This window comes from Ursus arctos, unplaced genomic scaffold (genome assembly GCF_023065955.2).
Source record: "Ursus arctos isolate Adak ecotype North America unplaced genomic scaffold, UrsArc2.0 scaffold_18, whole genome shotgun sequence".
NCBI lineage: Eukaryota > Metazoa > Chordata > Mammalia > Carnivora > Ursidae > Ursus > Ursus arctos.
The window spans coordinates 57,939,069-57,964,146 of record NW_026622852.1 but is presented as its reverse complement, the minus strand read 5'-3'; the positions used below and the strand labels follow the sequence as shown (position 1 = coordinate 57,964,146).

At 60.6% G+C, this 25,078-nt stretch overlaps 1 protein-coding gene across 2 annotated transcripts in view; it reads left to right on the top strand.

Annotated features, from left to right (window-relative positions):
• BRD3 (bromodomain containing 3) overlaps nucleotides 1-22,764 on the top strand; it is a 32,110-nt gene extending 9,346 nt beyond the window's left edge. Inside the window, exons 2-12 of one of the 2 annotated variants that reach the window (XM_048223202.2) lie at nucleotides 4,883-5,207; nucleotides 5,998-6,135; nucleotides 6,880-7,027; nucleotides 7,874-8,088; nucleotides 9,987-10,358; nucleotides 13,139-13,267; nucleotides 15,000-15,191; nucleotides 16,097-16,338; nucleotides 19,405-19,697; nucleotides 20,792-20,920; nucleotides 22,554-22,764. In XM_048223202.2, coding sequence (XP_048079159.1) covers nucleotides 4,995-5,207; nucleotides 5,998-6,135; nucleotides 6,880-7,027; nucleotides 7,874-8,088; nucleotides 9,987-10,358; nucleotides 13,139-13,267; nucleotides 15,000-15,191; nucleotides 16,097-16,338; nucleotides 19,405-19,697; nucleotides 20,792-20,920; nucleotides 22,554-22,669 — 2,187 coding nt within the window. In that variant the 5' untranslated portion in view covers nucleotides 4,883-4,994 and the 3' untranslated portion in view covers nucleotides 22,670-22,764. The remainder of the gene's footprint in view (nucleotides 1-4,882; nucleotides 5,208-5,997; nucleotides 6,136-6,879; nucleotides 7,028-7,873; nucleotides 8,089-9,986; nucleotides 10,359-13,138; nucleotides 13,268-14,999; nucleotides 15,192-16,096; nucleotides 16,339-19,404; nucleotides 19,698-20,791; nucleotides 20,921-22,553) is intronic. The other variant, XM_048223203.2, reaches the window with a different exon arrangement.
• The last annotated feature ends 2,314 nt before the right edge of the window (nucleotides 22,765-25,078 follow it).

Here is a 25,078-nt window from a genome sequence, read left to right as displayed (position 1 = left end):
GGGTGGGTGCTGGAGCTAAGGGGAGGTCGGGTGTCCCTGGGGCTCACAGGCTGTCTGCAGCGGTGGGGGTGTCCATGGGGGCCCAACAGGCAGTGCGGTGCTGTGAGCCCTCTGAGCTGGCCGTGCCACCTGTTAGCTCTGAGCGCCCTGGGCCTCAGTTTTCCCTTCTGTGACCGGCACCCAGTGCATGTTGCCACAGGCTGATGGGGGACCCTGAGAAATCGGGTCCCAGCTGGGCTTTTTCTCTTCCCTCCTTACGTGACCCCCTTCTTGGTGTCCCCCATCCAGCCACGAGGTTGGGCCACAAGATGGGACCAGACCCTTTTGGGGCCGCAATTTGCCTTTGTTTCCTTCTTGATTTGGGGGCCCTGGGGTATCCCACTAGGGACTCCCTCAAGGAGCAGGTGCTGGAGGTCCCTGGCAGTAGACGCAGGCCAAGCTGACCCCCATGGCAGTTTTCTGTCTCTCCTTCTGTCTGTCCCCAGCCCGTGTGGGGCCAGGCTTCTGCCCGGGCGTTTCTCCCCAGACTGGCATGGCCAAGGGGTGGGGCTGAGGGGTCTCGTGTTCCTGCACAGAACCCAAGCCTGGTGGGCTGCAGAGGGGCCAGATCCCACCTGGAGATGCAGGCCCAGGGAGAGCAGTGGGTGCAGCAAGAGCCTTCCTGCTTCTCGGACAGACAGGATGCTTCCCTGCGTGGCTGGCCTTAACATGGAGTTGGGCGGACATCGAGGGTCTGGTCCTGCTCTGCTGGGCCACAGAGGCAGGATGGAAGGCTGAGTTTATCTGAGGTAGACCTGTTTCAATTATCTGTCCCACGTGTGACCTCATTGTGTCTGCAGAGTGCCTGCAAATGGGCGTATAGAGACCCTCAGGCTCTGGTCCCGGACGCTTGGCTGTGCCATGTCCCCTCCCCAGGTGACTTGGGAACCAGGACAGCTCCTTTTCTTCCAGCCCAGCATGCCAGTGTCACCCATCTCCCTAGCCATTGGCCAGGATGTCCCTGGCCCCTACAACCTTGTGGGTGGGAAGCCATGGCACCCGTGTCTCTGTCCATGGGGTTGGGTTGAGAGCACTCGGTAGGAGGTCAGCCAGTGAGGGGAGCCAAGTTTTGAATCCTGGTGGGGCAGGCCCAGGTGGGTGCTCCTTGCCGCCCTCTGCACGGCCCTCCTTGATAGGTGTCCTTGATGTTGGTGTGGTGACAGCAGGGCCATCTCCTGCTTCAGCTGCCTGGGTATCCCCCCTCCCCCCACTGTGGCTTTTGTCCCCGAATGCCCAGGTGGTTAGGCTCAGGAACTACCCCAAGGGGGGAGGAGCCTCGGCGTTGTCATCTGTGAGTGGGCACAGTGGCTCTGACCTCAGGTCACACGAGCATCTCAGCATCAGCAGGGGTGAAGGGCTTGCGGCCATGGCCGACCACTCAACGTACTTCTTGGTGTTTTTGCTGCTGTCTGCTCCCACTGGCCTGACCCTGGAGGGCAGCAGTGAGGGCTGGGCCCAAGGGTGGCGGGGCAGTCACATGGGGCAGGGCGTGAGGTGGATGCTGGACATGTCACAGGGAGAGGCTGTACGTGAGACACTGAAAGATCACAGGGTGCTCTGGGCGTCTGGGAGGACAGGCGGACCCCGTGAGAGCTGGCGACCCCAGGGGCTGGCAGTGCTGCTGAGCGCAAGTCCCTGCTTTGGGCTCATGGTGGTCCTAGGATTTCCCCTTCGGGGAGCACGCTGGGCTGCTCAGCCCTCCCCCTGACCCCTGGGCAGCGTCCCCAGGCCTTGGAGGAGGAGAAACAGAAGCCCCAAACACTTGGCCATCGACTGAGTGCACTCTTCCATTTGCTGAAGAAACCTGTTCAGAAATGCAAGCAGAGGGTGAGAGCCCCTGTCCTCACGGGCTGGTGGGTGGTGATCAGTGGGCTCGCTTTCTGCTGGCTGCGGGCCCCCAGGAGGCCCTTTTCCGTCCTTTGCCTCCGCCCGGGGCTTCCCAAGGTGGCCTTGGGCTCTCCTGCATGCTCGGCAGTGTCTGTCACATCCCTGTCCGGCCTGGAGAAGCGTCCAGGGGAAAAAGGCAAGGCCAGGCTTTCACTGTGGCTCTGCTCGCCCTGGACCTGCCGTCCCGCTGTGCATTGGGCAGTGTCTGACCCCCAGGTCTGGCTCTGTCTGAAGGGTGATGGTGTGCGTGCCCCTGCAGGAACGCGGGCACTCACCCTGCCTGCCACCCCAGAGGGGATAGCGCTGGGTGACCTGTGCCCGGGGAGCCTCTCTGAGTCCTCTTCCCTCCCCGGGGCGGCTCCCACGGGTCAGGCTCTGGGGGCATCTGGCCCAAGTTCTCTGACCGTCCCCTTGCTGGTCTCGTCCTGAGAGGTAGGTTCTGGCATCTGGGATGGCAGGGCTTATGCGGGGCCCCCAACCTCTTATGCTCTGGCTGCCCTTCTTCTCCCCCCCCCCACCTTCCCAGAGCTGGTACCCGGGCTGCCGGGTGCTGCGAGAGGCAGAGGGCTGGACACTGCCACCCTGAGGGGACACCATGAGCCCTGCGGCTGTCCTCAGGTGTTCGCAGGGGTCTGAGTGTGGGGGGTGTCCTGCCCTGTGTCAGCGGAGTGTTTGTAGAAAGGGGACAGGCTCCTCGCCATGCATAGTCCCGCAGAGCGTGGGCACCTACCTGTGTGCTGGAGCGTACCTGGCCCTTTCTGCATGCATCCCCGCTGAGTCTCATGGACTCTGCCGGGGTTGTTGATGTCGAGCCAGAGGCAAGCTTTGCTTCGGGCCACTGTGGAAGGATTCCTGTGGCCTGTAGTGACCGCTGGCCCTCAGGGAGCACGTACCAGTGCCGGGCACTCTGCGGGCACTCTGTGGTCTGGGACCCCCTGGCACTGCCGTTTTTGGGGGGTTAGGGCTGGTGTGCAGCAGTCCAGGAAGCTCCTCCAAGCTCCTGGCTCAGACTCATGGCAGCTGCCGTGCTGCCCCCGGGCACCTCCCTCAAGACAGGGTTAGGGATGCGTTCCCATGTTTGTGGCCAGAGCTGGCTTCCTGCTCAGCCACACATTTGGAGCGGTGGCCGGAGCTGGAAGAGGGAGGCCTTGGGGCAGGCCTCAAGTCCTGGTGGCAGCCTGAGCCTGTTGCTGCACTGAGCATGCCTGCCTGTCCTCCTGCTTGGAGGAGGCCGGCCTGCACCTTGGCCGCTGACCCCCAGGTCATTGTTAGGCCCTGGCTGCACCCTGACTGTTCCCTGGCTTTCTGTGCCATGCACCTGCAGCAGCAGCAGTGCTGGGTGCTGGACACCCACCCCCCCGCCCCGCCTGCCGGACACGTAGGGAGGGCAGGCTGCTGGGGAGATCCCCACAGGTGGTGGTGGTGCCCGGGCCAAGTTTGCACTTGCTGACCGGGTGGGGGTGGGGGTAGGGATGGGGCAGTGGGGCGGGAGGGATGACCCAGGTTTGCTCCAGACTCCCACATCTTTCTGGTAGTGAGGACCCATCCTCATTGCCATTAGCACGAGCTGGCACGGCCGCCGCCCCCACTGAGCAGCTGGTGGGGGCCGTGGGCACCATGCTGACTGTGCCATGGCCCTGGCTTGGCAAGATGGAGAAGAAGAAGAGGTACCAGCTCGCCCGGGAGGGTGTGGAAGAGGGGAGGGGCTGTAGGTTCCCTGGGGTGATGGGCGTGGCGCCTCGTGGGGGTTCCAGGGTGTCCCTTGAATGCAGAGCAGGTCTCCTTGGTGGGTGAGGCACACCTGCTATCTGCTTGAACCCTTTTCACCCTGGTTGGAGTGGTTCGTAGCAAGTGCCAGTTATTTGGTGCAAACACGCCCACGTGGCAGGTGGCAAGCTCCCAGCAGGACGTTAACCAGCTCATGGGATTCTCAAAGCTTTAACGATCCGCTTTTGCAAGTCGTAGGTGGGGCGGCTGATCTAGTCGCGGACGTGTGCTGCTCTGTCTCCCCAGTCCCGTCCAGCCCCTTATGCTGTGGGTGCTGCCACTCAGCCCCAACCCAACTGAGTATCGTGACAAGGACACATAAAAACCTAAAGTGTGGCAGGGCACACAGACGTGGCCTGGTCTTCTCATTCCATGTGTGGCCCCCAGTCTGCTCTGGGCCCTACAAGTAAAAGTGGGGCCCGTGGCCTCCATCCAGGACGGAGTGGGGCTTCTGATGTCGGGACTGGCCTGTTGGTTCTGGGGCGTAGTTGGTCATCTTCCTTCCCAGCCGTGAGCCTGGCAAGCACTCCTGAAAGCTGGAGGGGGACAGGGGAGGCCCGCAGCAGCCCTGCATTGCTGCGAGTGCGGGGCGAGGTGCGCCTCCTCCTGCCCTCCCATTGGCCTGGGGCTGGGCGTGTCACACCCTGTCCCGCCATCACAAACCAGCGCTGGTTCTCACGGTTACGTCAGAACCTCGCCCCAAAGGGGCCCAGCTCCGCATGCCACGCGTGGTTCCGCACACGCTCTGCTTGCCTGGCTCAGCTCTGTGGGGTCCATGCCGGAGCGCTCTCTATGTGTGAATCGTTCCCCCAAAATTGCCACGATCAAGATCAGTCCGAGTCAGCCCCCAGTAGGCAGGCCGTTGGGCTGTGAGCCAGGAGAGGCCACGTCCTGGGCCTCCGCCTCCCACTGCTGGCTGTGTGCCTGGACCGCCACCTTCCCGCCCTTGCATTGCCCCCCCGCCCCCGCCCAGGCGGCCCCGTGTTCAAGTCACATCCCTGCCCCCACTGGAGAGCAGTGGTTAGAGAGTGGGTCTGTGACAGGTGAGGGCTGGGCTGAGCAGGGCGAGTGGCCTGAGGGACGTGAGCTGGCCTCCCTGTGACCACTCGCGTGTGCTCGGGAGTCCACAAGGCTGGGAATGGGGGGCCTGGGTGACCGGCCTGTCTCTGCCATCCCTCCTCTCCTGTAGGTGCTGCCCGGTTGGGCCCAGAAATGGGATGTCAGGCCTCCAAAAGGAGCACAGTGGAAGCAAGGGCCTCCCCGAGCCGCTGCTGTGACGGCCAGTGAGCGAGCCGCGGAGGATGTCTACCACGACGACGGTCGCCCCTGCGGGGATCCCGGCGGCCCCGGGCCCGGTGAACCCGCCCCCACCGGAGGTCTCCAACCCCGCCAAGCCCGGCCGCAAGACCAACCAGTTGCAGTACATGCAGAATGTGGTGGTGAAGACCCTCTGGAAACACCAGTTCGCCTGGCCCTTCTACCAGCCCGTGGACGCAATCAAGCTGAACCTGCCCGTGAGTGCCCCCCACCCCTCCCCTCCCCCACCCACCGGCATTCCTGCCCCTCTCTTGCCCCCCTCCTGGAAGGACTGCCCCTGGGCCCAGGCAGCTGTGGTGCCGGTAAGCCAGGCACAGCCCAGGGCCTGTGGTGACCGAGGAGTGGAGGGGCTCCTCAGGGGCGTGACAGTGTGGAGGGCGGTGGTCCCCAAGTGTAGGGAGCAGGGGAGAACCCGTGCCTCCCTGCTGTTGCCGTGTACCCTCCCATGGAACCATGCCTCTGCCCCCTGCAGTGCAGGTCGTGGCCCACTTTCCAGGGGAGGTTACACTGGCTGCTTCCTCAGTGCTGGCCCCATCATCTGATGGGTTTCTTATTTGGACCCAAATAGAGAAACCCTGAGTGCTGCCTGGGGAAGCCCTGGGCCACTCGTTGGTGGCCTGGGTTCTAGGCCCAGCTCGGCACCGGTCACTGGTGGGCCCGGGACTTGGAGTCTGGGAGGGACTCGGCCCCCTCTCCACAGTGCCGATCAGCTCTGGGGCCTGCCCCAGCTGCCCAGTCCCGTGCGTCTCTAAGAACGGCCTGTGCAGGCAGAATCTGTCGGGCGAGATGTATGGCAGGGGTTGGAAGTGGGCCGGGCGCTCGCCCCGGACCCTGCACCTGCCCTCCGCTGACCAGACACTGCCTTTGGCCCGACCCCGGTGCCCAGCTCACCCGAGAAGACGCTCCGTGTGCAGTCGCCCTCCTCAGGGACGGCGAACACAACGCCGCAGAATCTGCTGATGGTGCCTCTGAAAATCTCTTTCCCAGGATTATCATAAAATCATAAAAAACCCAATGGATATGGGGACTATTAAGAAGAGACTAGAAAATAATTATTACTGGAGCGCGAGCGAATGTATGCAGGACTTCAACACCATGTTTACAAATTGTTACATTTATAACAAGGTAAGAAAGCGCCCGCGACGTGGCTCCCAGAGGGGACCCTCTGGCGGGGCCCGGGCTCTGTAGCGGCTCTCAGATGGGGGCATGTCATCCCCCTGGCTGCAGTCTCCACTTGGGGGTCCCATGTGCTGCCCACGCCCCCCCACGGGGGAGGGTAGTAAAGCCTGGAGCAGCCTTTTGGGGGGAAGTTTGTATACCAAACGCTTTGAACTGTTCTTGCCCTCAGACCTTGAGACTCCAGCTGTCGGGACGGGCTCACATGTTTGGTGTCACAGCACGTGCACACGTGGCAGCGGGGGGGGGGGGGGCGGGCGGCCGAGCACACTGTGACATCCGCGTGCAGCCGCCCCACGTGGCCGGGCCACTGCACGACCAGGGAGCACGTGTTCACGATGGTTTTCGGGTAGAAGAGTAGGTTAGGGAAGGCCCACGTGGTCCTGACTCGGTGGGGATTTTGTTGTTTGCGATTGCGACGGGATACAGCCGAGATGAGCTAAACCGAGTGGAGCGTTCTGTTTTCTGCACGGGATGGGCCAAAGGGTGGTTCTTGTTCTTCTTGGTTTTCTGAATTCTTTCAAGAGTCTCCACGCTGAAATACGCTCCTTTTGCCCCCTCGCCCCCGCCTGCCCGACCAAATCTCTTAACGGATTTTTGAATAAATGTTTTCTTGAGCCACAGCCAGTGACGTCTTTGCAAACACGTGGCCCCTTGCCCAACAAGTGACCTTGGCTCTCCCTGTGTCTTCAGCCCACAGATGACATAGTGCTAATGGCCCAAGCCTTAGAGAAAATTTTTCTGCAGAAAGTGGCCCAGATGCCCCAGGAGGAAGTTGAATTATTACCCCCTGCTCCAAAGGGCAAAGGCCGGAAACCGGCTGCAGGAACCCAGAGTGCAGGTAATGGGGCGGACGGTGCCGTCCTTCTGTCCTGATAACCACTCCCTCACCCCGGGGCCTGACAACAGCATTTCTTGTGCGGATCCCTCTGCCCCTCTGAGCTCAGTGTCCCTGTCTGTGAAGTTGGGGCGACACGGCTGGCCCTTGGTGGCGTTGTTACCATCTGCCTTTGAGCCTGCTCTGGTGGGGAGACTGTGGTCTTGCTGTGCCCCCATGCTGAGGCCACCTCTTCCAGAAGTCTGGACAGGAGGTCCCTTGGTTCCCCCTAGGATGTGGCCTCCTTAGCAGGTGTTGTATGTTCTGGGACAGTAGAGGGGTCGTGTCACCTGTCGGGGAGGGCGATGGGGATGAGGATTAGCACTAGGAGCCCTAGGGGATCTTACCTGGTCCAGGAACAGGGAGCAGAGGTGCGCCCTGATGGAGAGGCAGGCCTGGCACCCCAGCCCTCAAAGGAGCCCCCCACCAGTGCCAGCCATCCCACTTTGCAGATGAGATGGGTGGGTGGTTAAGTAGCTCTGCCCAGGTCACTCAGCTGGTTATTGGTGGAGTCTGAGTTAACCCCCGGTTTCTTGGGCCCAGGCCTGGCTCTTCCTCCCAGGCTGCACCTAGTCCAGGCTTCCTCATTCAGACTCTGGTCTCTGGCCAGAGGGATTCCCTTCCGTTTGTTGGGTGAGCGCCTGTGGAAACCGGTTCCGTGGAGCAGCCACGGTGCAGGGCCAGGGGTCTCAGGAGGAGGGGCTCCCTGGTACAGCTGTGCTCTGGCTGGAGGGGATGGTCCAGGAAGCTTCTGGAAGCTAGCTGGCAGGTAGAGCTTAGTGTGTTCAGTGTCCTTTCCTTGTCTTCAAGGTACGCAGCAAGTGGTGGCCGTGTCCTCTGTCTCCCCAGCAACCCCCTTCCAGAGCGTCCCCCCCACTGTCTCCCAGACGCCTGTCATTGCTGCCACCCCAGTGCCAACCATCACTGCAAACATCACGTCGGTCCCCGTTCCCCCGGCCGCCGCCCCACCTCCTCCCTCGACGCCCATCATCCCCGTGGTCCCTCCCACACCGCCTGTAGTCAAGGTGAGTGTCCTTGGGGACAAGGTCAGCTGGCTGTCTGATCACCAGGCCGGGGTTCCTGGATTCGGGCAGGTGTGGGGAGGGCAGGGGGGACATCTGCCACCTGTCCCTGGGTACCCACTACTTATCGGGTGTTCGGTACACGTGACTCTGGAGTGGTTCTCTCTGTGCCCGTGAGGTTGGGCCGTTGCCCCTGACGCAGACGGGGAGCCCGAGGCTCAGGGAGCTGCAGGTCACACAGCTGGTGAGGGCGGGCTGCGCTGAACCCCAGTTTCTCTGGCCCTGAAGCCCTGGCCTTTGCCGTGCCTGGGTCACTGTGGGAAGGCGTGGGAGAGGAGGGTGGAGGGTCCCGGACCCCCCTGCCCACACGTGGATTTAGGGCAGCGGCCCGGGTGCACGGTGAGGAGCCAGCCCCGACGGCCTGCCCCGTGTGCCCTGGTAGCGTGAGCTCCAGCATGTCCGTGTCCCCAGTGTGGCTGGGAACTCTCATGGCAGGGGCCGTCCTGGCCGGGTCTGGGCTCAGAGCCCGTGCTCCCCGTGCTCCCCGTGCGGTCCGGGCAGGCCGTGTGCGGGGCGCTGATGTGTGTCGTCTTCGTTTGCCCCTCACAGCGGCCCTGTGGGGCAGACAGTATTTCCCCCATCTTACAGATGAGGAAGCAGGCGCTCGGGGGGTTAAGTGGCCCCCCGCAAGGTAACACGCCCCCGCCGCTGCTTTCCCTCCCCCGTGGCCTTCACTGCCTGCACTTTCGGGCGGCGCCTGGCCAGGCTGCCTTCCATCGGGCCCGGCTGTTCCTGGAGCATGTCCTGTTTGCCACGGCCGGGTGAGCTCCCCGCTCCGGGCCTCTGTGGCACACGCTTGGTGTACTGTGGGTGCCCCCACGTGTTTGTGAATAGCCGGCTCGTGCCCCTGCCAGCCTGAGGGCGGCGGCTCGGCTGGGGCAGAGGCCATGGTGGTGCCCCAGAGAGCCGGCCGCTGTGAGGCCATCAGCCCGGGCGCTGTGGCTCCGAGGGGCTCCTCTGCCAGTCTGAGAGGCAGGGAGCTGGCTGAGCTGGTCTCGGGGACGTGCTGAGCCCTGGCTGCGGAGCGTGCCGTGATGCCTGGGGGCCCCGGGCGCGGTGCTTGAGACCTGCACGGCCCAGGACCCGGGGGTATTTCCCACGTTCTCACCCTCGGGGCACAACCCGTGTGAGTGTCTGCCCTGCACACAGCCACAAAAGGGTTCCCTCCCCTTGTGGAAAACAGCTCCCTGTGGCTCCCCCTGCCTTCAGGCTTCAAGTCCAGACCTGCCCAGTCAGTCCCCGGGAGTCCGTGGTCCCAAACTCACTGCTGCCGCCCAGCCCCTGCCCCGCATGCTCTCCCTGCTCCTGGCCTCGGCCCGCTCCACGATGGCTGTCCTCGGAGCTCCAGCTTGGGGGCCCTCGTCTGGGTCCTTCCCACTGGCCTTTCTACGCAGGGATTTCCGTTCGTCTCTGCTGTCCCTTAGCCTGAGTCGCTTGGGGGTGATCCCAGTGCCAGATCCACTCGGTCATGTTGTCTCTGGAGCCCCCTGTACGGGCCCGAGGTTCGGTACAGGTGAATGCCATGCCGCACTTCACTCTGGTCCACGTGACCTCGGAGCCCTGGGGAGAGAGGGAGGGGACCCCCGAGGGGCAGCTCCTGGGGTGGGTTCTGAGTCCAGCCTTCCCACTACCAGCTGTGTGACCTTGGGCCGGAGACATGGCCCCTCTGAGCCTCGGCGTCCTGCGTAGCGCGGGGGGCAGCCGGGGGGACGGTGCGGCTGTGCATGCCGTGGCTTTGCTCGGTGCCTGGCAGAGAGCACTCTGGAAGCGCAGCTACCGGCGTCCGCGTTCTCGTGCCCCGTGCTCCCTGCTGGGGCTCACCGGTTGTCTCGCTGCCGCAGAAAAAGGGCGTGAAGCGGAAAGCAGACACCACGACGCCCACAACGTCCGCCATCACCGCCAGCCGGAGCGAGTCGCCGCCGCCGCTGTCAGACCCCAAGCAGGCTAAGGTGGTGGCGCGGCGGGAGAGCGGGGGCCGCCCCATCAAGCCGCCCAAGAAGGACCTGGAGGACGGCGAGGTGCCGCAGCACGCGGGCAAGAAGGGCAAGCTGTCGGAGCACCTGCGGCACTGTGACAGCATCCTCAAGGAGATGCTGTCCAAGAAGCACGCGGCCTACGCCTGGCCCTTCTACAAGCCGGTGGACGCCGAGGCCCTGGAGCTGCACGACTACCATGACATCATCAAGCACCCCATGGACCTCAGCACCGTCAAGGTACCGTGTGCCGGGGCTCTGGGCGGGTGCGGCCCTGACCCTGGCTGAGCCGCCTGCTCTCCTGCTGTCCAGGCCGTGTCGTGCTGATGTCTTGTGCTGGCTGGGGGGCGGCTCAGCATGGCGCTGTCCCGTGGCCCACTAGAGGCATGGGTCCGGCCGGGTCTGGGAAGAAGGTGCGTTCTGCCTGCTGTCACTGGACCTGGGGCTTCGCGGTCCTCCGTTCTGCCGGAACCCGTCTCCTGTCTCAGTTTGCGGGTTTTGTAACGTCTGCAAGTGACGGGTGACCCACTCCCCTGCCCTGGCCAGGGGCAGGCCCTAGAGCGGGGGAGGTAGCAGACTTGAGACCCAGAGCCTGGGCCTCCCGTGCTGGGGGCTCCTCCCTGGACTTTCATGGGTTTTGTTCCGAGTCCGGCCTGTTGTGTACAAGCAGAGAGCAGGCGTGTGCTGGGCCATAGGGAGAAGGTGCCCGGGCGGTGGCGGTAGCCCCAAGGGCAGCAGACCCAGGGCTGGGCACGCGCAGGTGGGGTTCCGACCCTCCGATCAGCTGGGGCCCCAGCGCACCTGCCCTCCCTCAGGGAGCACTTCCTGCCAGCCTGGTGTTGGTCCCTGGCCCCCTCAAGAATGCCCCTGGCCGTTGGGGACTGCTGCCCATGTGGCCCTGGGAGGTACCCCCACAAAGGGTAGCGGTTACTTCTTTCCATTTGAGAGGGTCTGGGCCTTGAATGGCTGGTCTCTGGCATTCTGCCTGGTTCCCCAGTGATGCCAGCTTGGGCCAGAATCTCCTTACTGGAGGCCTCCCCCAGGGCACCTGAGGGTTTCGGGTAGGACAGACCTGGCTGTGTGGGGCGGTGGTGCCAGGTAAACCACACGGGGGACCGAGCCTCTTCCTCAGTTACCCTCCATCCTGCCCCTGTTGGGAGCCCGGTAACGTCCTTTCCTTTGGACGGTGCCTTATCTGCGTGAGCCAGCGCAGCAAGTAGAGAACCAGTGGGAAAATTCCAGCAAAGCAGAGGCTGGAGGGCAGAGCACACTGCTGCCCCTTTTTCCGGAGAGAATTCCTAACCGTGGTTTGGATTCGCTCTCAGCCGAGGCCTGCTCTCTCCTAGCCGGTCTTGACTGTGGGGCAGCAGGAACGGGGCTGCCAAGTGCACGGGTCCGAGGCTGAGCTCTCCCTGCTTAGGGTCTGTGGGGTCCTGGCTCTGGGCCTGCAGTGGGTGGCTGGCCCCCTCAGCCCCAGACAGGACTGTGGCCCGTCTTGTCCTCCCGACAATGTTGTGGCTGGGACTTGGGGTGGGGGGTATAGGGGCTGGGCCTTTTGTCTGCACGCACCCCTGCTGCTCAGAGATGGGGAAGCTGAGGCTGGAGGGCCCACCCCGAGTAAGCTGTTGGTGGAGCCAGTCCCCAAGTCCACATCTTTGACTCTTGGAGCCTTGACCTGAGACGGCAGAGCTCACGTCAGCCAGATGAGGGCATTATTGGCAATAGTGACACGCGTTGTGCCCTTCTTAACCCCCAGAACTCTCGGGAGGCCAGTGGGGACAGTGACTTGTCCATGCCACACAGCCAGGGTGTGGCGGGGGCGGGGGGCGCTGCCCGGCCCTGGTGTGCTGGTGCCACCGCAGGCTGAGGCCGTGTCCTGCTGGGAGACCTGGCGGGGGCGTTGCATGCATGCGGGTGGTTTGCTCTGGCGCTCCCCTTCACAAACACCCCATCATCCAGGAAATGGTGAGGAATGACAGACAGCTGCCTGCCTGCCCTTGGGCACCCCAAGTGCACTTACGTCTAGCCTGTTGTTCCCATGCCCCCCCCACCCCCCAGGAGAATGGCCAGCGGTCAAGTTAGGACCAGAGCCTGAAAATCTGGCAGAAGTTGAGAGGGTCTCGGGCGCCCGTTGGTCCTTCCTAGCTGGGCCTCCCTAGCTGTGCTGAGGGCCGGAGCCATGCAGCCTGGGAGCTGTCAGAAGCTCTGCGACTGGCAGGGGTGCATACCCAAGGCAGGACTGAGGCTGTAGGCCCTGGAGTCGGGCTGCGCTCCACCCGCCAGCGTCCAGGACTGTGTCCGCGTAGGTGCGAGTGAGACAGGTGGTCAGGCTCCCACCTGCAGTGTCCTGCTCCAGCAGCGCACAGCCCCCAGGAGAGGGGGTGCCCCTCACCGACAGGAGGTCCCTGACTGATGGTTTCTACTTGAACCCGTGCAGACACAGGGAGTTCGCTGCCTCACCAAGCAGTTCCCCTCCGCTTGCCCCGACTGGCGGTGTCTGTCGATGGTCGCGCTTCTGTCCTCCCCGTGAGCGTGCCTGTTGTCTCAGCCCCACCAACCCCACCTTGTCCTGCTGGGTTGCGAGGGGCAGGCGGGCCAACAACACCTGGATTCTCACAGAGATGAAGTCAATGTCTCGATCCGTGAACTGAGGAGACCTCGCCTCCCCCGCCCCGAGTGACATTTCCTGGCTCCTCCTCCCAAGTCGGGGACTTGGCTCTGTGGAGTCACACAAGGGGTAGAGCTGGAAGCTAGAGCGAGAGAGCTAACGTGGCGGCTGCAGGAGCCGGGGTTCCTGCTCCACCTTCCACCCAGGGCAGCCGCCTCCCCGGGGGTCCCAGAGCCTCCCTTCCAAGCCCTGCAGTCCCGCGCCCATACCGTCCCTCGGGGCTCCCGGGGCAAGGCCTGGGGCCGGCTGTGGATGGTGGTCGCGTGGCGGGTGTCCAGTGCGTGCACGCGGGGTCTGGCTGAGCCCCGGGATGCGGGGCGGTGGCCTCACCCCTGCCGCGTGTGTGTTACAGAAGAAGATGGACGGCCGCGAGTACGCAGACGCGCAGGGCTTTGCCGCCGACGTCCGGTTAATGTTCTCCAACTGTTACAAGTACAACCCCCCGGACCACGAGGTGGTGGCCATGGCCAGGAAGCTCCAGGTAACCCGAGGCGCTCAGGCAGAGGGGCCTTCTGGGCACAGAGGGGACCAGCAGCCCGGGGCGGGCGCCCAGGAAAGAGGCCTTCCGGAGAGCATCCAGCCAGGGGCCCGTGGGAGAGCCTCGCCCGCAGAACATCTTGCTCATGAGCGGCACCCGGCACTTGTCAGGCCCCAGGCCTGCTTCCCAGGCACACGGTGGCGGACGGGCCAGCCTCTGTCCTCCGGGAGCTGCAGGCAGAGGCGCGGGGAAGGCGCTCTCCGGGACGGGCACGCATTCCGCAGGGAAGGAGAGGATGAGAAGGGAGGCGTCCCTCCTGCCGCAGCTTCGGTCTCTGTGCGAGGGGGGCTTTGTCACGGGCCTGCCAGTGAGGCTGCTGGAGGCCGGGTCACGTGACAGTTGTGTGTGGCCTTCTGCCGGCGTGGTGCCGCCCACCTGTGTAGGTGTGGGTCAGTGTCCTCTGTGATGTGTGTTGTTGCTTCTATGAATACCAGCGCCAGAATGTTGAAGTTTTGTTGTTGTTTTTTTTTATTTTGGAGAGAGAGTGAGCACAAATTTGGGGGAAGGGCAGAGGGAGAGGGACAGAGACTCTCAAGCAGACTCCCCGCTGGGCGTGGAGCACGACGTGGGGCTTGATCCCACCACCCTGAGATCATGAACTCAGCCGAAATCAAGAGTCGGCCACTTAATCGACTGGGCCACCCAGGGGCCCCAACAGCACCAAAATTTTAAACGTTATGTAATTGGAAGAGTTTTTTTTGGAGGAAAGAGTAAAAGTTGTGGATCTCTGCTCTCTTCCAGCGGTTTTTTTCCCCCAGGATACAGGCTTTGGTTGTGTGAATGTTCCTAGTCTTTTGCTCAGAACACTTTTGAAAACCCCGTGAAACAGCTCATGGTGTCACCCTTGACCACCCAGGACCCAGAGGAGGGAGGAGGGAGAAGCTGTTTTTCGTGCTGCTGGGTCCTCCTGTGGGGGGGCCTTTCCCAGGCTCTGCTGATACAGACTGCCTCATGGGGGAGCGTGAGTGTGAGCCGGTGTGGATTTGGGCTTAGCAGAGAGGGAGCTCTCACGTGGCTGTGGGCCCCCATCCGAAATGAATCTGGGCAGCCAGGAGAGGGGACCTTGGCTGGGAGGTGCTCCTGAGGGCCTGGGGCCTACTCCGTGCGAGCTGGCAAGGGGCTTTCCAGAGCCTGTTTTGTCAGGACAAGACTTTTGCCTTTGGAGCCAACTTTTGGGCCTAACTCGGAATGAGAGGTGATGTTGTGGTAAAGCCCTAGGGTGAGGAAAGGGGGACAATGCCAACTGGCCCCCAGACCCGGCAGCTGGGGGCCCCGTAGGGGTCATAGTTCAGACAAAGGCTGGCACTCAAGCTGCAGTGGGCAGCAGCCTCGCAGGGGCTCAGACCCACAGGCCAAGAGGACACGTAGATCTCCTGCAGAAGGCTTGCATGCCTGATAAAGGGAGCTTGCGGACCAGTCCTAGAAGGCTGCGTCCGTGGCTCTGGGCCCCACGGCCCCTACTCCCGGACCCGCACTCGGTGCCTGGACAGGGAAGGAGGGAGGGAGAGCAGGAGAGCAAGCTGGGGCTGGCCCAGTCCCCCTGTGGGCCTGGCCTTCGAAGCAGCTGCAGGTGCAGCTCCGAGAGCAGCTCAGGGACACTCAGGTGTGGGTCCCCCACCCCAAGGGGCTGCCCCATGGGCGTCTAGGACTTCACGCGGCCCCGGCTTTCCTCCAGGACGTGTTCGAGATGCGGTTTGCCAAGATGCCAGATGAGCCCGTGGAGGCGCCGGCACTGCCTGCCCCCGCGGCCCCCGTGCTGAGCAAGGGCGCCGAGAGCAGCCGCAGCAGTGAGGAGAGCTCCTCGGACTCCGGCAGCTCGGACTCGGAGGAGGAGCGGGCCACCCGGCTGGCGGAACTGCAGGAACAGGTGTGCCACGGGGTGGGCCGCCTGGGCGGGCACCTGGGGCAGGCGTCAGCTCCGAGGGCCCCTCGGGAGCACTGCAGGTCGGGCTTGTGCCAGCCTGACATGCGGTGCCTCGCCCGCCGTGGAAGTGTCTAGTGGGTGCCGGCTCCGTGGCTGCCGCAGGAATGAGGCAGCCCCACTTCGGCCTCCGACAGGGAGGAGAGAGTAGAGCAGAGATGGCCCCGCGGTCACTTTGGCCTGAGCCTCGTTAGAGGTGGTGCCACAGGGAAGGTGGCCCTGGGTGCAGCCACCTGGCGGTCCCGGACTGTGACACCGCTGCCTCCCCTGTGGGACGCAGCTCATGGTGGCCCCTCACGGGCCCCGTGGGGGCCACTGCAGTGAGGAGTACGTAGAGCGCTGAGCACGCTGCCAGGTGCGTGTCGGCACGGGGCAGATGTCAGCTGCTGGCCCTGGATCGTGTTCATCCTGTACGTATGCCGTGCGACGTGCACATGGCTTCTGAAGGTAGCTCTTGCACGTCTCCTTCGTACAGATGTACAGACGTAGAAACCTCTGGGTAGAGTCGTCTTTGTCTGAAAAATCATAAGCTGAGAGAAAACTGTTACCGTGCCACCTGTGCAGGTCTGAGTGTGCCACCAGGCTCGTGAGTCGGCCTCTCGGCCACCCGTGAGCCGTGTTTCAGGTGAGGGCGGTGAGGCCCAGCAGCTCGCCGGCGCTCACAGGGGTGGTGAGGGCAGGGGGGCCTTTGACGCCACGTGCTCCTGGACCTGTCTGGCTTTCGACAGCAGGCTGTGGCCCTGGTGCTCCGGGCTCACCTCCCCGCATGTGTGGGGTGGCTTCAAGGGCACCCCAAGGCCCCCTCGGGCCAGCCCCGGGGGAGTCCTGCTCAGCCGCCTGCTATTTTCCAGCTGAAGGCTGTGCACGAGCAGCTGGCTGCCCTGTCGCAGGCCCCAGTGAACAAGCCAAAGAGGAAGAAGGAGAAGAAGGAGAAGGAGAAGAAGAAGAAGGACAAGGACAAAGACAAGGACAAGGAGAGGCACAAGGCAAAGTCCGAGGACGAGAAGAAGGCCAAGGTGGCCCCACCTGCCAAGCAGGCCCAGCCGAAGAAGGCTCCCGCTAAGAAGGCCAGCAGCACGGCCGCGGCCAGCAGGTGGGCTGTGGGGCCCTTCAGGGCCCTGGGAGCCCAGTGTTGCGTGTCCTAGGTGCTTGTGTGGTGGGAAGAGTACTGGGTTTGGGCCTTCACGCCTTGGCTGCAAATCCTGGTGACACGGAGATTGGGCTGGTACATGGAAAACAGGATGGGGGCTGGGAGGTCCTTGTCTCTGCCATCTTTTGGGGAGCTTGGGGGGACAAAATGAGGCCTCTGCTGGGAAGACTGAGCTCCCAAGGGTGTCACTCAGCTGTCTGTGGGGTTAGCCTCCTGATCTTGGGTACCAGAGTGACTGCACTATCTGGCACAGACTTTGGCATCCCAAGTCTTTGGGGACATTTTCCTGATTTGGGCCAAGGAGTTCTAGGGGCCATTGTGCCTTGGCACGGATTCTACTTCCTGGTCCACCTGCCTTCTGTCTTCACTTCTCCTGTGCCGGGCACTGCCCTGAGGAATGCCTGCCATGGACAGGGCGACAGGGAGAGGAGATGGGGGGAGGTGCTCAGGGCCAGCGTGCCTCTCCTGCAGGGTAGAAGGAAGGCTTCCCAGAGGAGGGGTGACGACTGTGCAGGAGTGAACTCGGCAGCAGTCGGGATAGGGTTCCAAGAGTCAGGAACAGCGGGGACGGAGCTGTGGATGCCAGCAAACTTGTTCTGGGAATTAGCGGGAATTAGGACAAGGTTGGTTCCACTGAGGAATGGAGACTGGTTTGGGAAGAGGGGCCGGGAGAGACAGCTGAGGTTGGCCAGCTTTGTTGAGGCCTCTTGTTTTATCCTGCAAGCAAGTGCATGGAAGTCATGAGGTGTTTGAGCTGGACGTGGTCAGATCCTGGTCAATGTGGAGAATGAATCAGTGGGACGCAGGAATGGGAGAAAGAACAGCCTGGGAAGGTTCTGTCGTTCTGCAGGCAAGAGAGGCCAGGGTGGCCATGGAGGTGGGAAGCAGAAGGGACAGGCCTTGGTGTCTGGAAGGAGGAGGACAGGGACGTGGGGAATGGGGCATTTGGGCCTTGGCAGCTGGCTAGTCAGCGGCATTAGCTAGGAGTGGGGGTGGAAATGGTTGGGTTTTGTCCTCCCTCCCTTTTCAGAGGGGAGGCAGAAATCAGGTTTTCTTGTAATGTCTGTCTGGTTTTGGTGTCAGTATAACACTGGCCTCAAAGATGAGTTGGGAGTATTCTTTTGTATTTCCTGGGTAGATTATTATAGAGTTGGTATTAATTCTTAAATATTAAGTGGAACTCCCCAGTGAAAGCATCTGGGCCTGGAGTTTTCATTGTGAGAAGGTTTTTAATGATGAATTCAGTTATTTTTGCAGATACAGGACTAGTCAGGTGATCAGTTTCATCTTGAGTTTTGGAGATTTGTGCTCCATTTCATCTGAATTGTGGAATTTAGGGGCACTGCTTTGTTCACAGTGTGCCCTTATTGTCCTTTTAACCTCTGTAGGGCCTGTAGTGATGTGTCCTTTCTTTGGTAATCTGGTTTTTTTCATGGTGAATCTGGAGAGAGATTGCTGAGTTATTGGTGGTTGAATGAAGCTACCAGCATTTGATGTCATTGGCTTTTATCTGCTTTCACTTCCTGTTGTTAATGGTCTAATTTTTATTACTTCCTTTTGCTTGCTTTGGATTTAATTTGCGCTCGTAAAGTAGAAACTTAGATTACTGATTCGAGACCTTCTTTTCTAATGTAAGCATTTAGTACTATTTATTTCTATCAAAACGGTACTTGAGCTGTACTCCACAAATTCGCTATGTATGATTTCATTTAGTTCAAAATATTTTCTAATTTCCCTTCTGACTTCCTCTTTGACCACGGGTTATTTAGCAGTATGTTGTTTAATTTCCAAGTATTAGGAGATTTTTTTCTGGACATGGTTCAGTTATTGGTTTCTGGCTTAATTCCATTAGGGTCAGAGAACATACTTTGTGTGATTTCAGTGCTTTTGTTAAGATTTATTTTATGGCTGAGAACTGGGGAATGTTCCGTGTGGACTTGAACATGTGTTCTCCTGCTGTTGGGTTGAGTGTCATCTAAATATTAGTTAGGGAAGAAACAAAACAGAAACGTGTCAGGTTAATTTGGTTGATGGTGTTGTTCGGGTCTTCTCCCCTCTTGCTGATATGCTTTATTAATCACGGGGAGAGAGAATCGTTGGATCCCCAGCTGTAATTCTGATGTTTCTGCCTCCCTTTGGTTCTGTCAGTTTTGCTTCATACATTCTAAAGCTCGGTTTTTAGACACACACACATTGAGGACAGTGATGTCTTCTTGGTCAGTTGATCCTCTTCTCACTATGCTGTGTCCCTCTTCTTCCTGACACTATTCCTGTTTCTGAAGTCTCCACTGTCTGAAGTTAACACGGCCACTGCAGCTTTCCTTCGGTTAGTGTTTGCGTGGATAGTCCCCCCATCTCTTTACTTTTAACCTACTTCTGTCATTGTATGTATAGTGGGGTTGGTGGACCACATGTAAGTTGGGTCTTGTTTCTTATCCAGTCTATGACTTTTAGTTGGTGTGTAGACTGTTTATATTTAGTGTAAGGATTGATACGGTTGCATTTCAGTCTGCCATTCCATTATTTTCTGTTGTCCCTGTGGTTTTTATTCCTCTGTCTCCCTTTTCTGCCTCCTTTTGGATTATTTGAATATGGAGATCAGTTTTTGACCTGCCGAATCTGAGATGCCTGTGGGGTGTTGAGGGGAGCTAACCACTAGACTCTTTCCTGGCTGAGGCTAGAAACCCCCAAGTGGGGAGCAGTTTCTGCTCTGACCTCTGAAACAGGGTCTTCTATGTCCCTGCAGACACATATGCAGCCCTTAGACAGTCCACCTGGCTGCTATGCCCGGGGCACCACTTAGGGCTTGCCTCTTGGTAGAAGAGCCTGGTTCTGGAGAGGAAGAAGGCCAGACGGATGGGGGCAAGGAGCAGGGGCTCCATGGGGGTGGGGGGACAGGAGCTGGGGGCTCCACAGGGGCTGGGGGGACAGGAGCTGGGGGCTCCACAGGGACTGGGGGAAAAGAGGCAGGGAACTCCAAGCCACGGTGTTCTTTGCCTTGTGTCTCAGGCAGCCGAAGAAGGGTGGCAAGCAGGCATCGGCCTCCTACGACTCAGAGGAGGAGGAAGAGGGCCTGCCCATGAGCTACGACGAGAAGCGGCAGCTCAGCCTGGACATCAACCGGCTGCCCGGGGAGAAGCTGGGCCGCGTGGTGCACATCATCCAGTCCCGGGAGCCCTCGCTCAGGGACTCCAACCCCGACGAGATAGAGATTGACTTTGAGACTCTGAAACCCACCACTTTGCGGGAGCTAGAGAGATATGTCAAGTCTTGTTTACAGAAAAAGCAAAGGAAGCCATTCTGTAAGTCGTGGGGACAGAGCACCATGCTCGCCGTCCCCTCCCTCACCCCTGCCTCCCCTCCTCCCCTCTCCTTTAGGCCTGGGGGGGAAAGCCAGGCAGTGGGGCGGGTCACTCTCCTTGCCCATTCCCACCGTGTGCCCCAAGGACACGGTTTGTGCTCAGCCGGGCCCTTCCTCCCTGCTCTGGGCAGGTGGGCAGTGCTTTGCACATCTTGGCCGTCCCAGGACAGGCAGGAGCCCTGGGTCGGCCCCCAGCCCCCATTTGTTTAAGTGCCAGTGAAGGTCTTCGCCACGAGCCTTCCTGAGGCTCTGTTTGGGACCAGGGCTGCAGGTGACCTCTCGATGGTCCCCTGCTGGGAAAGACCAGTTCCCTTTTGCCTGGAGTTGAGGGTCCAGAGACCTTCCAGGATGGACGTTGGCACTGGCCCGGGCTTGTCCCGGAAGTCAGCAACTTTACTGGATGGGGACGAGGCACTGCCTGGGGCAGTGCGTCCTGGGGAGTGAGAGGAAGGGCAGGCCTGAGGCAGCCCCGCAGCTGCAGGAGAGCTGGGCAGTGGTCCTGGCCCCAGGTCACACCCAGGGTGTACCTAGGCCTGCGTGGGGCCCTCCCAGTGGGCTTTCTCCGTCACTCTGAGGGGTCAGTTGCTTTCTCCTGGATGGAGTCGCATGAGCCCTGCAGTCAGGCACATCTGACCCTTGGTAAGTTCTCCTTGGACTCAGAGGTGGTGGCACAGGCTGCCAGGCAGTGGAGGCCTCCCTGCTGAGCCTGAGGGAGCGCCGCATCCGCGGTGGAGGAGAAGGGCTAGTCGGAGGGTCGGCGTCAGGTCTCGACTCTGCCCTCCACACCGGGGACGGTGTCGCCAAGCCCCATGTGCCCCGTCTGTGCACTGTGTGGAGTGGGGACGGCGTGAGGGTCACAGGAAGGGCTTTGCCTGTGGCGAGGGTTTGTGTCGTCCTGTCCAGAGCCTGGGCAGCCGCCGTGCGGGGTCCCGGCCCGCGTTGTGAGCCCCCGGGGGGGCTGGATGGCACCTGGAGGCTGCCCTGCTGAGCTCCAGGGGTGGCCGCCGGCCGGCTCAGCTCTGTGCTCCTCTACAGCCACGAGCGGGAAGAAGCAGGCGGCCAAGTCGAAGGAGGAGTTAGCTCAGGAAAAGAAGAAGGAGTTAGAGAAGCGGCTGCAGGACGTCAGCGGACAGCTCAACAACAGCAAGAAGCCCGCCAAGAAAGGTACCTGCGTGCGGGCCGTGCTGCTGCCAGGGCTCGGGCCCCTGCAGCCCCTGCTGCTGCTCTGGCTGGGGGTGGGGGGCGGGCAGCCCCAAGCTTCAGGCTGCGGCTCGACCAGCTAAGGAGCTGTGTGTCCTTAGATGAAGCTCTCAAGCTCCTGAAACCCCAAGTCCCTTGTCTGTGACCCGGGGGCCAGAGCCCCGGTCCTGCAGGGAGCTCCAGCACATGGAAGGTGTGTGTGAGTGCGCCCCGTGCCAGAACCCCCCGGGGAGGACTCCCTGGAAGGGCCTAGCTGTGGTCTTTGGGCGTAGACCCCATGGCTTGAGAGCGAGTGGGGTCCTGACCCCCGGCAGCAGCTTTCTGGCTGTTCCCAGGCAGGAGACAGGTTCCAGCTCCCTGTCTCCAGCTCCTGTGCTTTGTGGACAATGGGGTCTTCTTTTAGGTGAGCGGGTGATTTCACTGCTTACCTCTTTCCTCTGGAGCCAGCAAGAAAGGACAGATCTTTTTCCGAGCCCCGGGGATGGTGGGGCCCAGGTCATGAGCGGTCAGAGTCCACGATCATAGGGCAACTGGGCGCCGCCACCTCGCCAGGTCCCGCTTGCCCTGCCCGCTCCCTCCAAAGGTGGGGAGGGCCCCCTTAGATCACCCCTGGGAAGGGCAGAGTAGGCACCATGTGACTGACGACTGTCTTCAAACTGCTGACCTCCCCCCACGCCCCATTAGTTCCTCCTGGTGGACCGCATTCGTGGTTTCTAGACTCTGGCATATGGCGATAGTTTTGTGGCCCTGTGAGCTATTCTGCTCACACTTCTGACACCAGGTGTGTGGGCTTCTGCACTCCCAGGTGCAGGTGGGGTCCGGCAGTTCAGTTCCCTTCGGACACAGTTTACTTAGGGGTAGGTCAGAGCCCACAGGTGGGGGGGCACACCCCCACAAGACCGCCCTTCTCTCAGGTGCCAGGTGTGAGTCCCGGGCCTGCCTTACTGCTGACCTGCAGGCTGTACAGTGGGGCTCCCGTGACCCTCTGCTCAGGTCTGACCGTTTGCTAGAAAGTGCTTTTGCTTACTGCATAGTTTATCCTAAAGGATACAGCTCAGGAACAGCCAGATGGAAGAGAGGTGCAGGGAGAGGCATGGCAGGGGCACGCAGCTTCCCTCTCCTTGCTGGGTATGCCCCCCTCCCCGTGCCCCCCAGCCCGGAAGCTCCCGGCACCCAGAGTGTTTCAGCACTCTACCTGAGGCAGCCTCCCCTCCCTGGGGCTCCCCGCCCCGATCCCGTGGTTTTCCTAGTGACCAGCCTGAGCAGAAAGTCAGGTGTGAGCCACAGGGGCCCCTTGTGAATAACCAGAGACAGTCTTATCACTCAGGGGACGCCAAGGGTTTTCGGAGCTCTGTGCCTGGAACCCGGACAAAGGCCACGCGCATTTCTTTCCGTACCGTAACCGCGTTGATGCAGACGTTCGTTTCAGCAAAGATTTGTTAGTACTGGTGGAGCGACGGGGTGAGGAAATGGGTGGGCTGAGGCTCGGGACGTGTGGGCGTGAAGCCGGTGGCTGTTCCGGAAAAGCTGGCGCGGCGAGTGCAGGGGTGTGTGGGGTGCGTGGGGGAGCGCCTCTCACCTGCTGCGTCTCCCTCAGAGAAAGCGGGCTCCGCGCCCTCGGGAGGGCCGTCCCGGCTCAGCAGCAGCAGCTCCTCCGGGTCCGGGAGCAGCAGTTCCAGCGGATCCAGCTCGGACAGCAGCGACTCGGAGTGAGCTCTGGACTCACAGACAGAACAAAACCAGCGACGTCGCGCACGCCGAAACTCTGCAGTGTTCCCTTCCACGGCTAATATACTACTTTCGTTCCACGGTGTGCAGCTTTTCTTTTTAACTCAGTGTTATGGTATCTTCCAGTTTTTGCTTTAATAGGTCAAAGATCTTTCTCGTGTGTACGTGAGGCTTTATGGGAAGGTGTGAGCCCGCATAAAGTCTTTTCTTCGTAGCAGAGTTCAGTTGCTTGGAGATGGCAACTTCAAACGCTGACCTGATGACCGTAGAAAAACATGTCAGATGTGATCTGAAGTTTCTTGCAAAAACCCCTTTCTTAGGCCCAACCTGGTCTGTAGCTCCAGAAAGAATTGTTGGAAAGGAAGTTTCTCTGAGATGGTACTGTACTGAGGGCTGTCAGCTTTGCCAACAGCTGTTGTCTCTGCCCTTCGCCCCGAGCTCAGCCCCGCGGCCCATCAGGGTCACCTCTTGCTGCGGGGGCGCCTGCCGGGGTGGGGGGGGCGGGGTGCGGGCTCCAGTCCGGGCTTCCGTGGGGGAGGGTGGGGGCGAGGCGGGTGGGCGCGGAGGGAGGGGCGTCGGGAGCTCCCGGGAGGGAACACGGGGGCCGCGTGTGCCACGCGCAGCTTTCCATACACTGAAACTTTTACCTCAACTTAAAAAAAAAAAAAAAAGATTAAAAAAAAACAAAAAACAAAAAACCACAAAAAAAACAAAAGGAGACTTTTTTGTAAGGTTCAGCAATTTTCTACGAAAGTCCAGCCCAATGTGTGTCCCCAACTTGTGAGCTGCCGCTGCCGCACACTCTGGAGCCTTCTCCCAGTTTCGTGTATATATGAACACTTTATTTATTAACATCATTGGTCATTTTTTTTAAAAAAAGAAAAACAAAACTGCAAAAGAAATGCATTAAAAAAAAATAGCAGAAACGCAGGCCTTAGTGGTTGGAAGGAGAGCCCCAGACCCTGCTGCGATGGCGGACTGTGACCTCCAGGTGCTGGCGTCCCGCCACCTTGCCGGTGCTCAACCCCGTCTGTGCGCGCCCCGCCCCCGCCCTGCCCCGCGGGGCTCTGTGTCTGTGCTCCGAGTGCGTGGGTGGGATCTGGAGTCGCACAGGCATAGACAACTTCCGGCTGCAGCACACTCTCAGTCTTCGTTCTGTGTGTTGAGTTCTTTTGTACTCACTTCTGGTCTCTTTAGGACTGTTTTACAAGAAATCAATTTAGGGAACCCCAGTTATATAATATAAACTTTGTAATCTGAGAGAAGAAAATGTATAGTAAATCTAAGTCTTGATTTTTAACTTTCTATTGTAAAAAAAAATAATAATAATATACAGAGTTTAACAGAAGGTTATGTTTTGGTTTTGTTTTTTCCAGAGGCTGCCCTGCGGCCTTTGAGTGCAGGGACGCCCCACACTGCCCGCCTGAGCTCGGAGCATTGTGGCTTCGGCCTCGAGTGCCCGGGGCCGGCCGTCCAGGCCCCCCAATGGGGCGCCCCTCACCTCCCAGCCCCGAGGGCAGGGGCAGGGGCCTGGCTGGGCTCTCCTGGGGCGGGAGGAGCCTCTGGCTGCAGGAGGGTTCGTCCCCGAAGACCACACCAGGCTCCCTGCTCGAGCATTTTCCCGTTAGCACAGAAATGACTGAGACAGGGCGTTCTCCCAGACCTCCCTGTGAGGACTTCCTGGAGGTGGGTGCTGGGGGCGGGGCCGCGGGTGGCCTGGCCTTTGGTCTGGTGGCGAGTTTCCAGGCGGACAGGGGGACTGGTCATCCGTATCCGAGTAGGGGGGCAGTCTTTACAAATCCTAAAATGGATTTAGTTTCCACCGGCCCTTACGGCCACGGATGCCCTTACTGGACGTGGAACTGGTGAGGCGGTGGGTGGCGGGTTACCATGTTTCTTACTGCTGGTGATTCTGACGCTTGGTGAGTTTTGAGCCAGTTTGTTAAACTTTTCATTAAGTTTTGTTTATAATAAAAGATATATGTGGATTTTTCAAGTTGCCATTTTTTAGAGTTACCCTTGTGTTTCAAAGGTGTTTTCTAAGCAGATCTGTAACGGAATATTTAAACTAGGACTTTAATACACGACACGATGGATGGTGTTAAAACAGGATCTCTCTGGCAACGTGCAGCAGAGGGGGCTGGGGGGCATGGGGGGTGCTCCCGTGGAGCACCTGTCCAGCTGCGGGCATGGTGGGAGCCCGTGGCCCATGTGAGCCGCTAGCTAAGGGGGCGCGTGGTCCTCGAGTCCGGTACAGTGGAAGCGTTTCAGAGCACTTCACCATCCGCCGGCTCTGTGGGACACGTGGGTTCTGGACCATCTCTGCCCCTTTCCCCTGCCCCCCGGGAGGAGGCTGCTGGCCGCCGTGCTGCAGAGAGCTGCCGTCCATCCTGA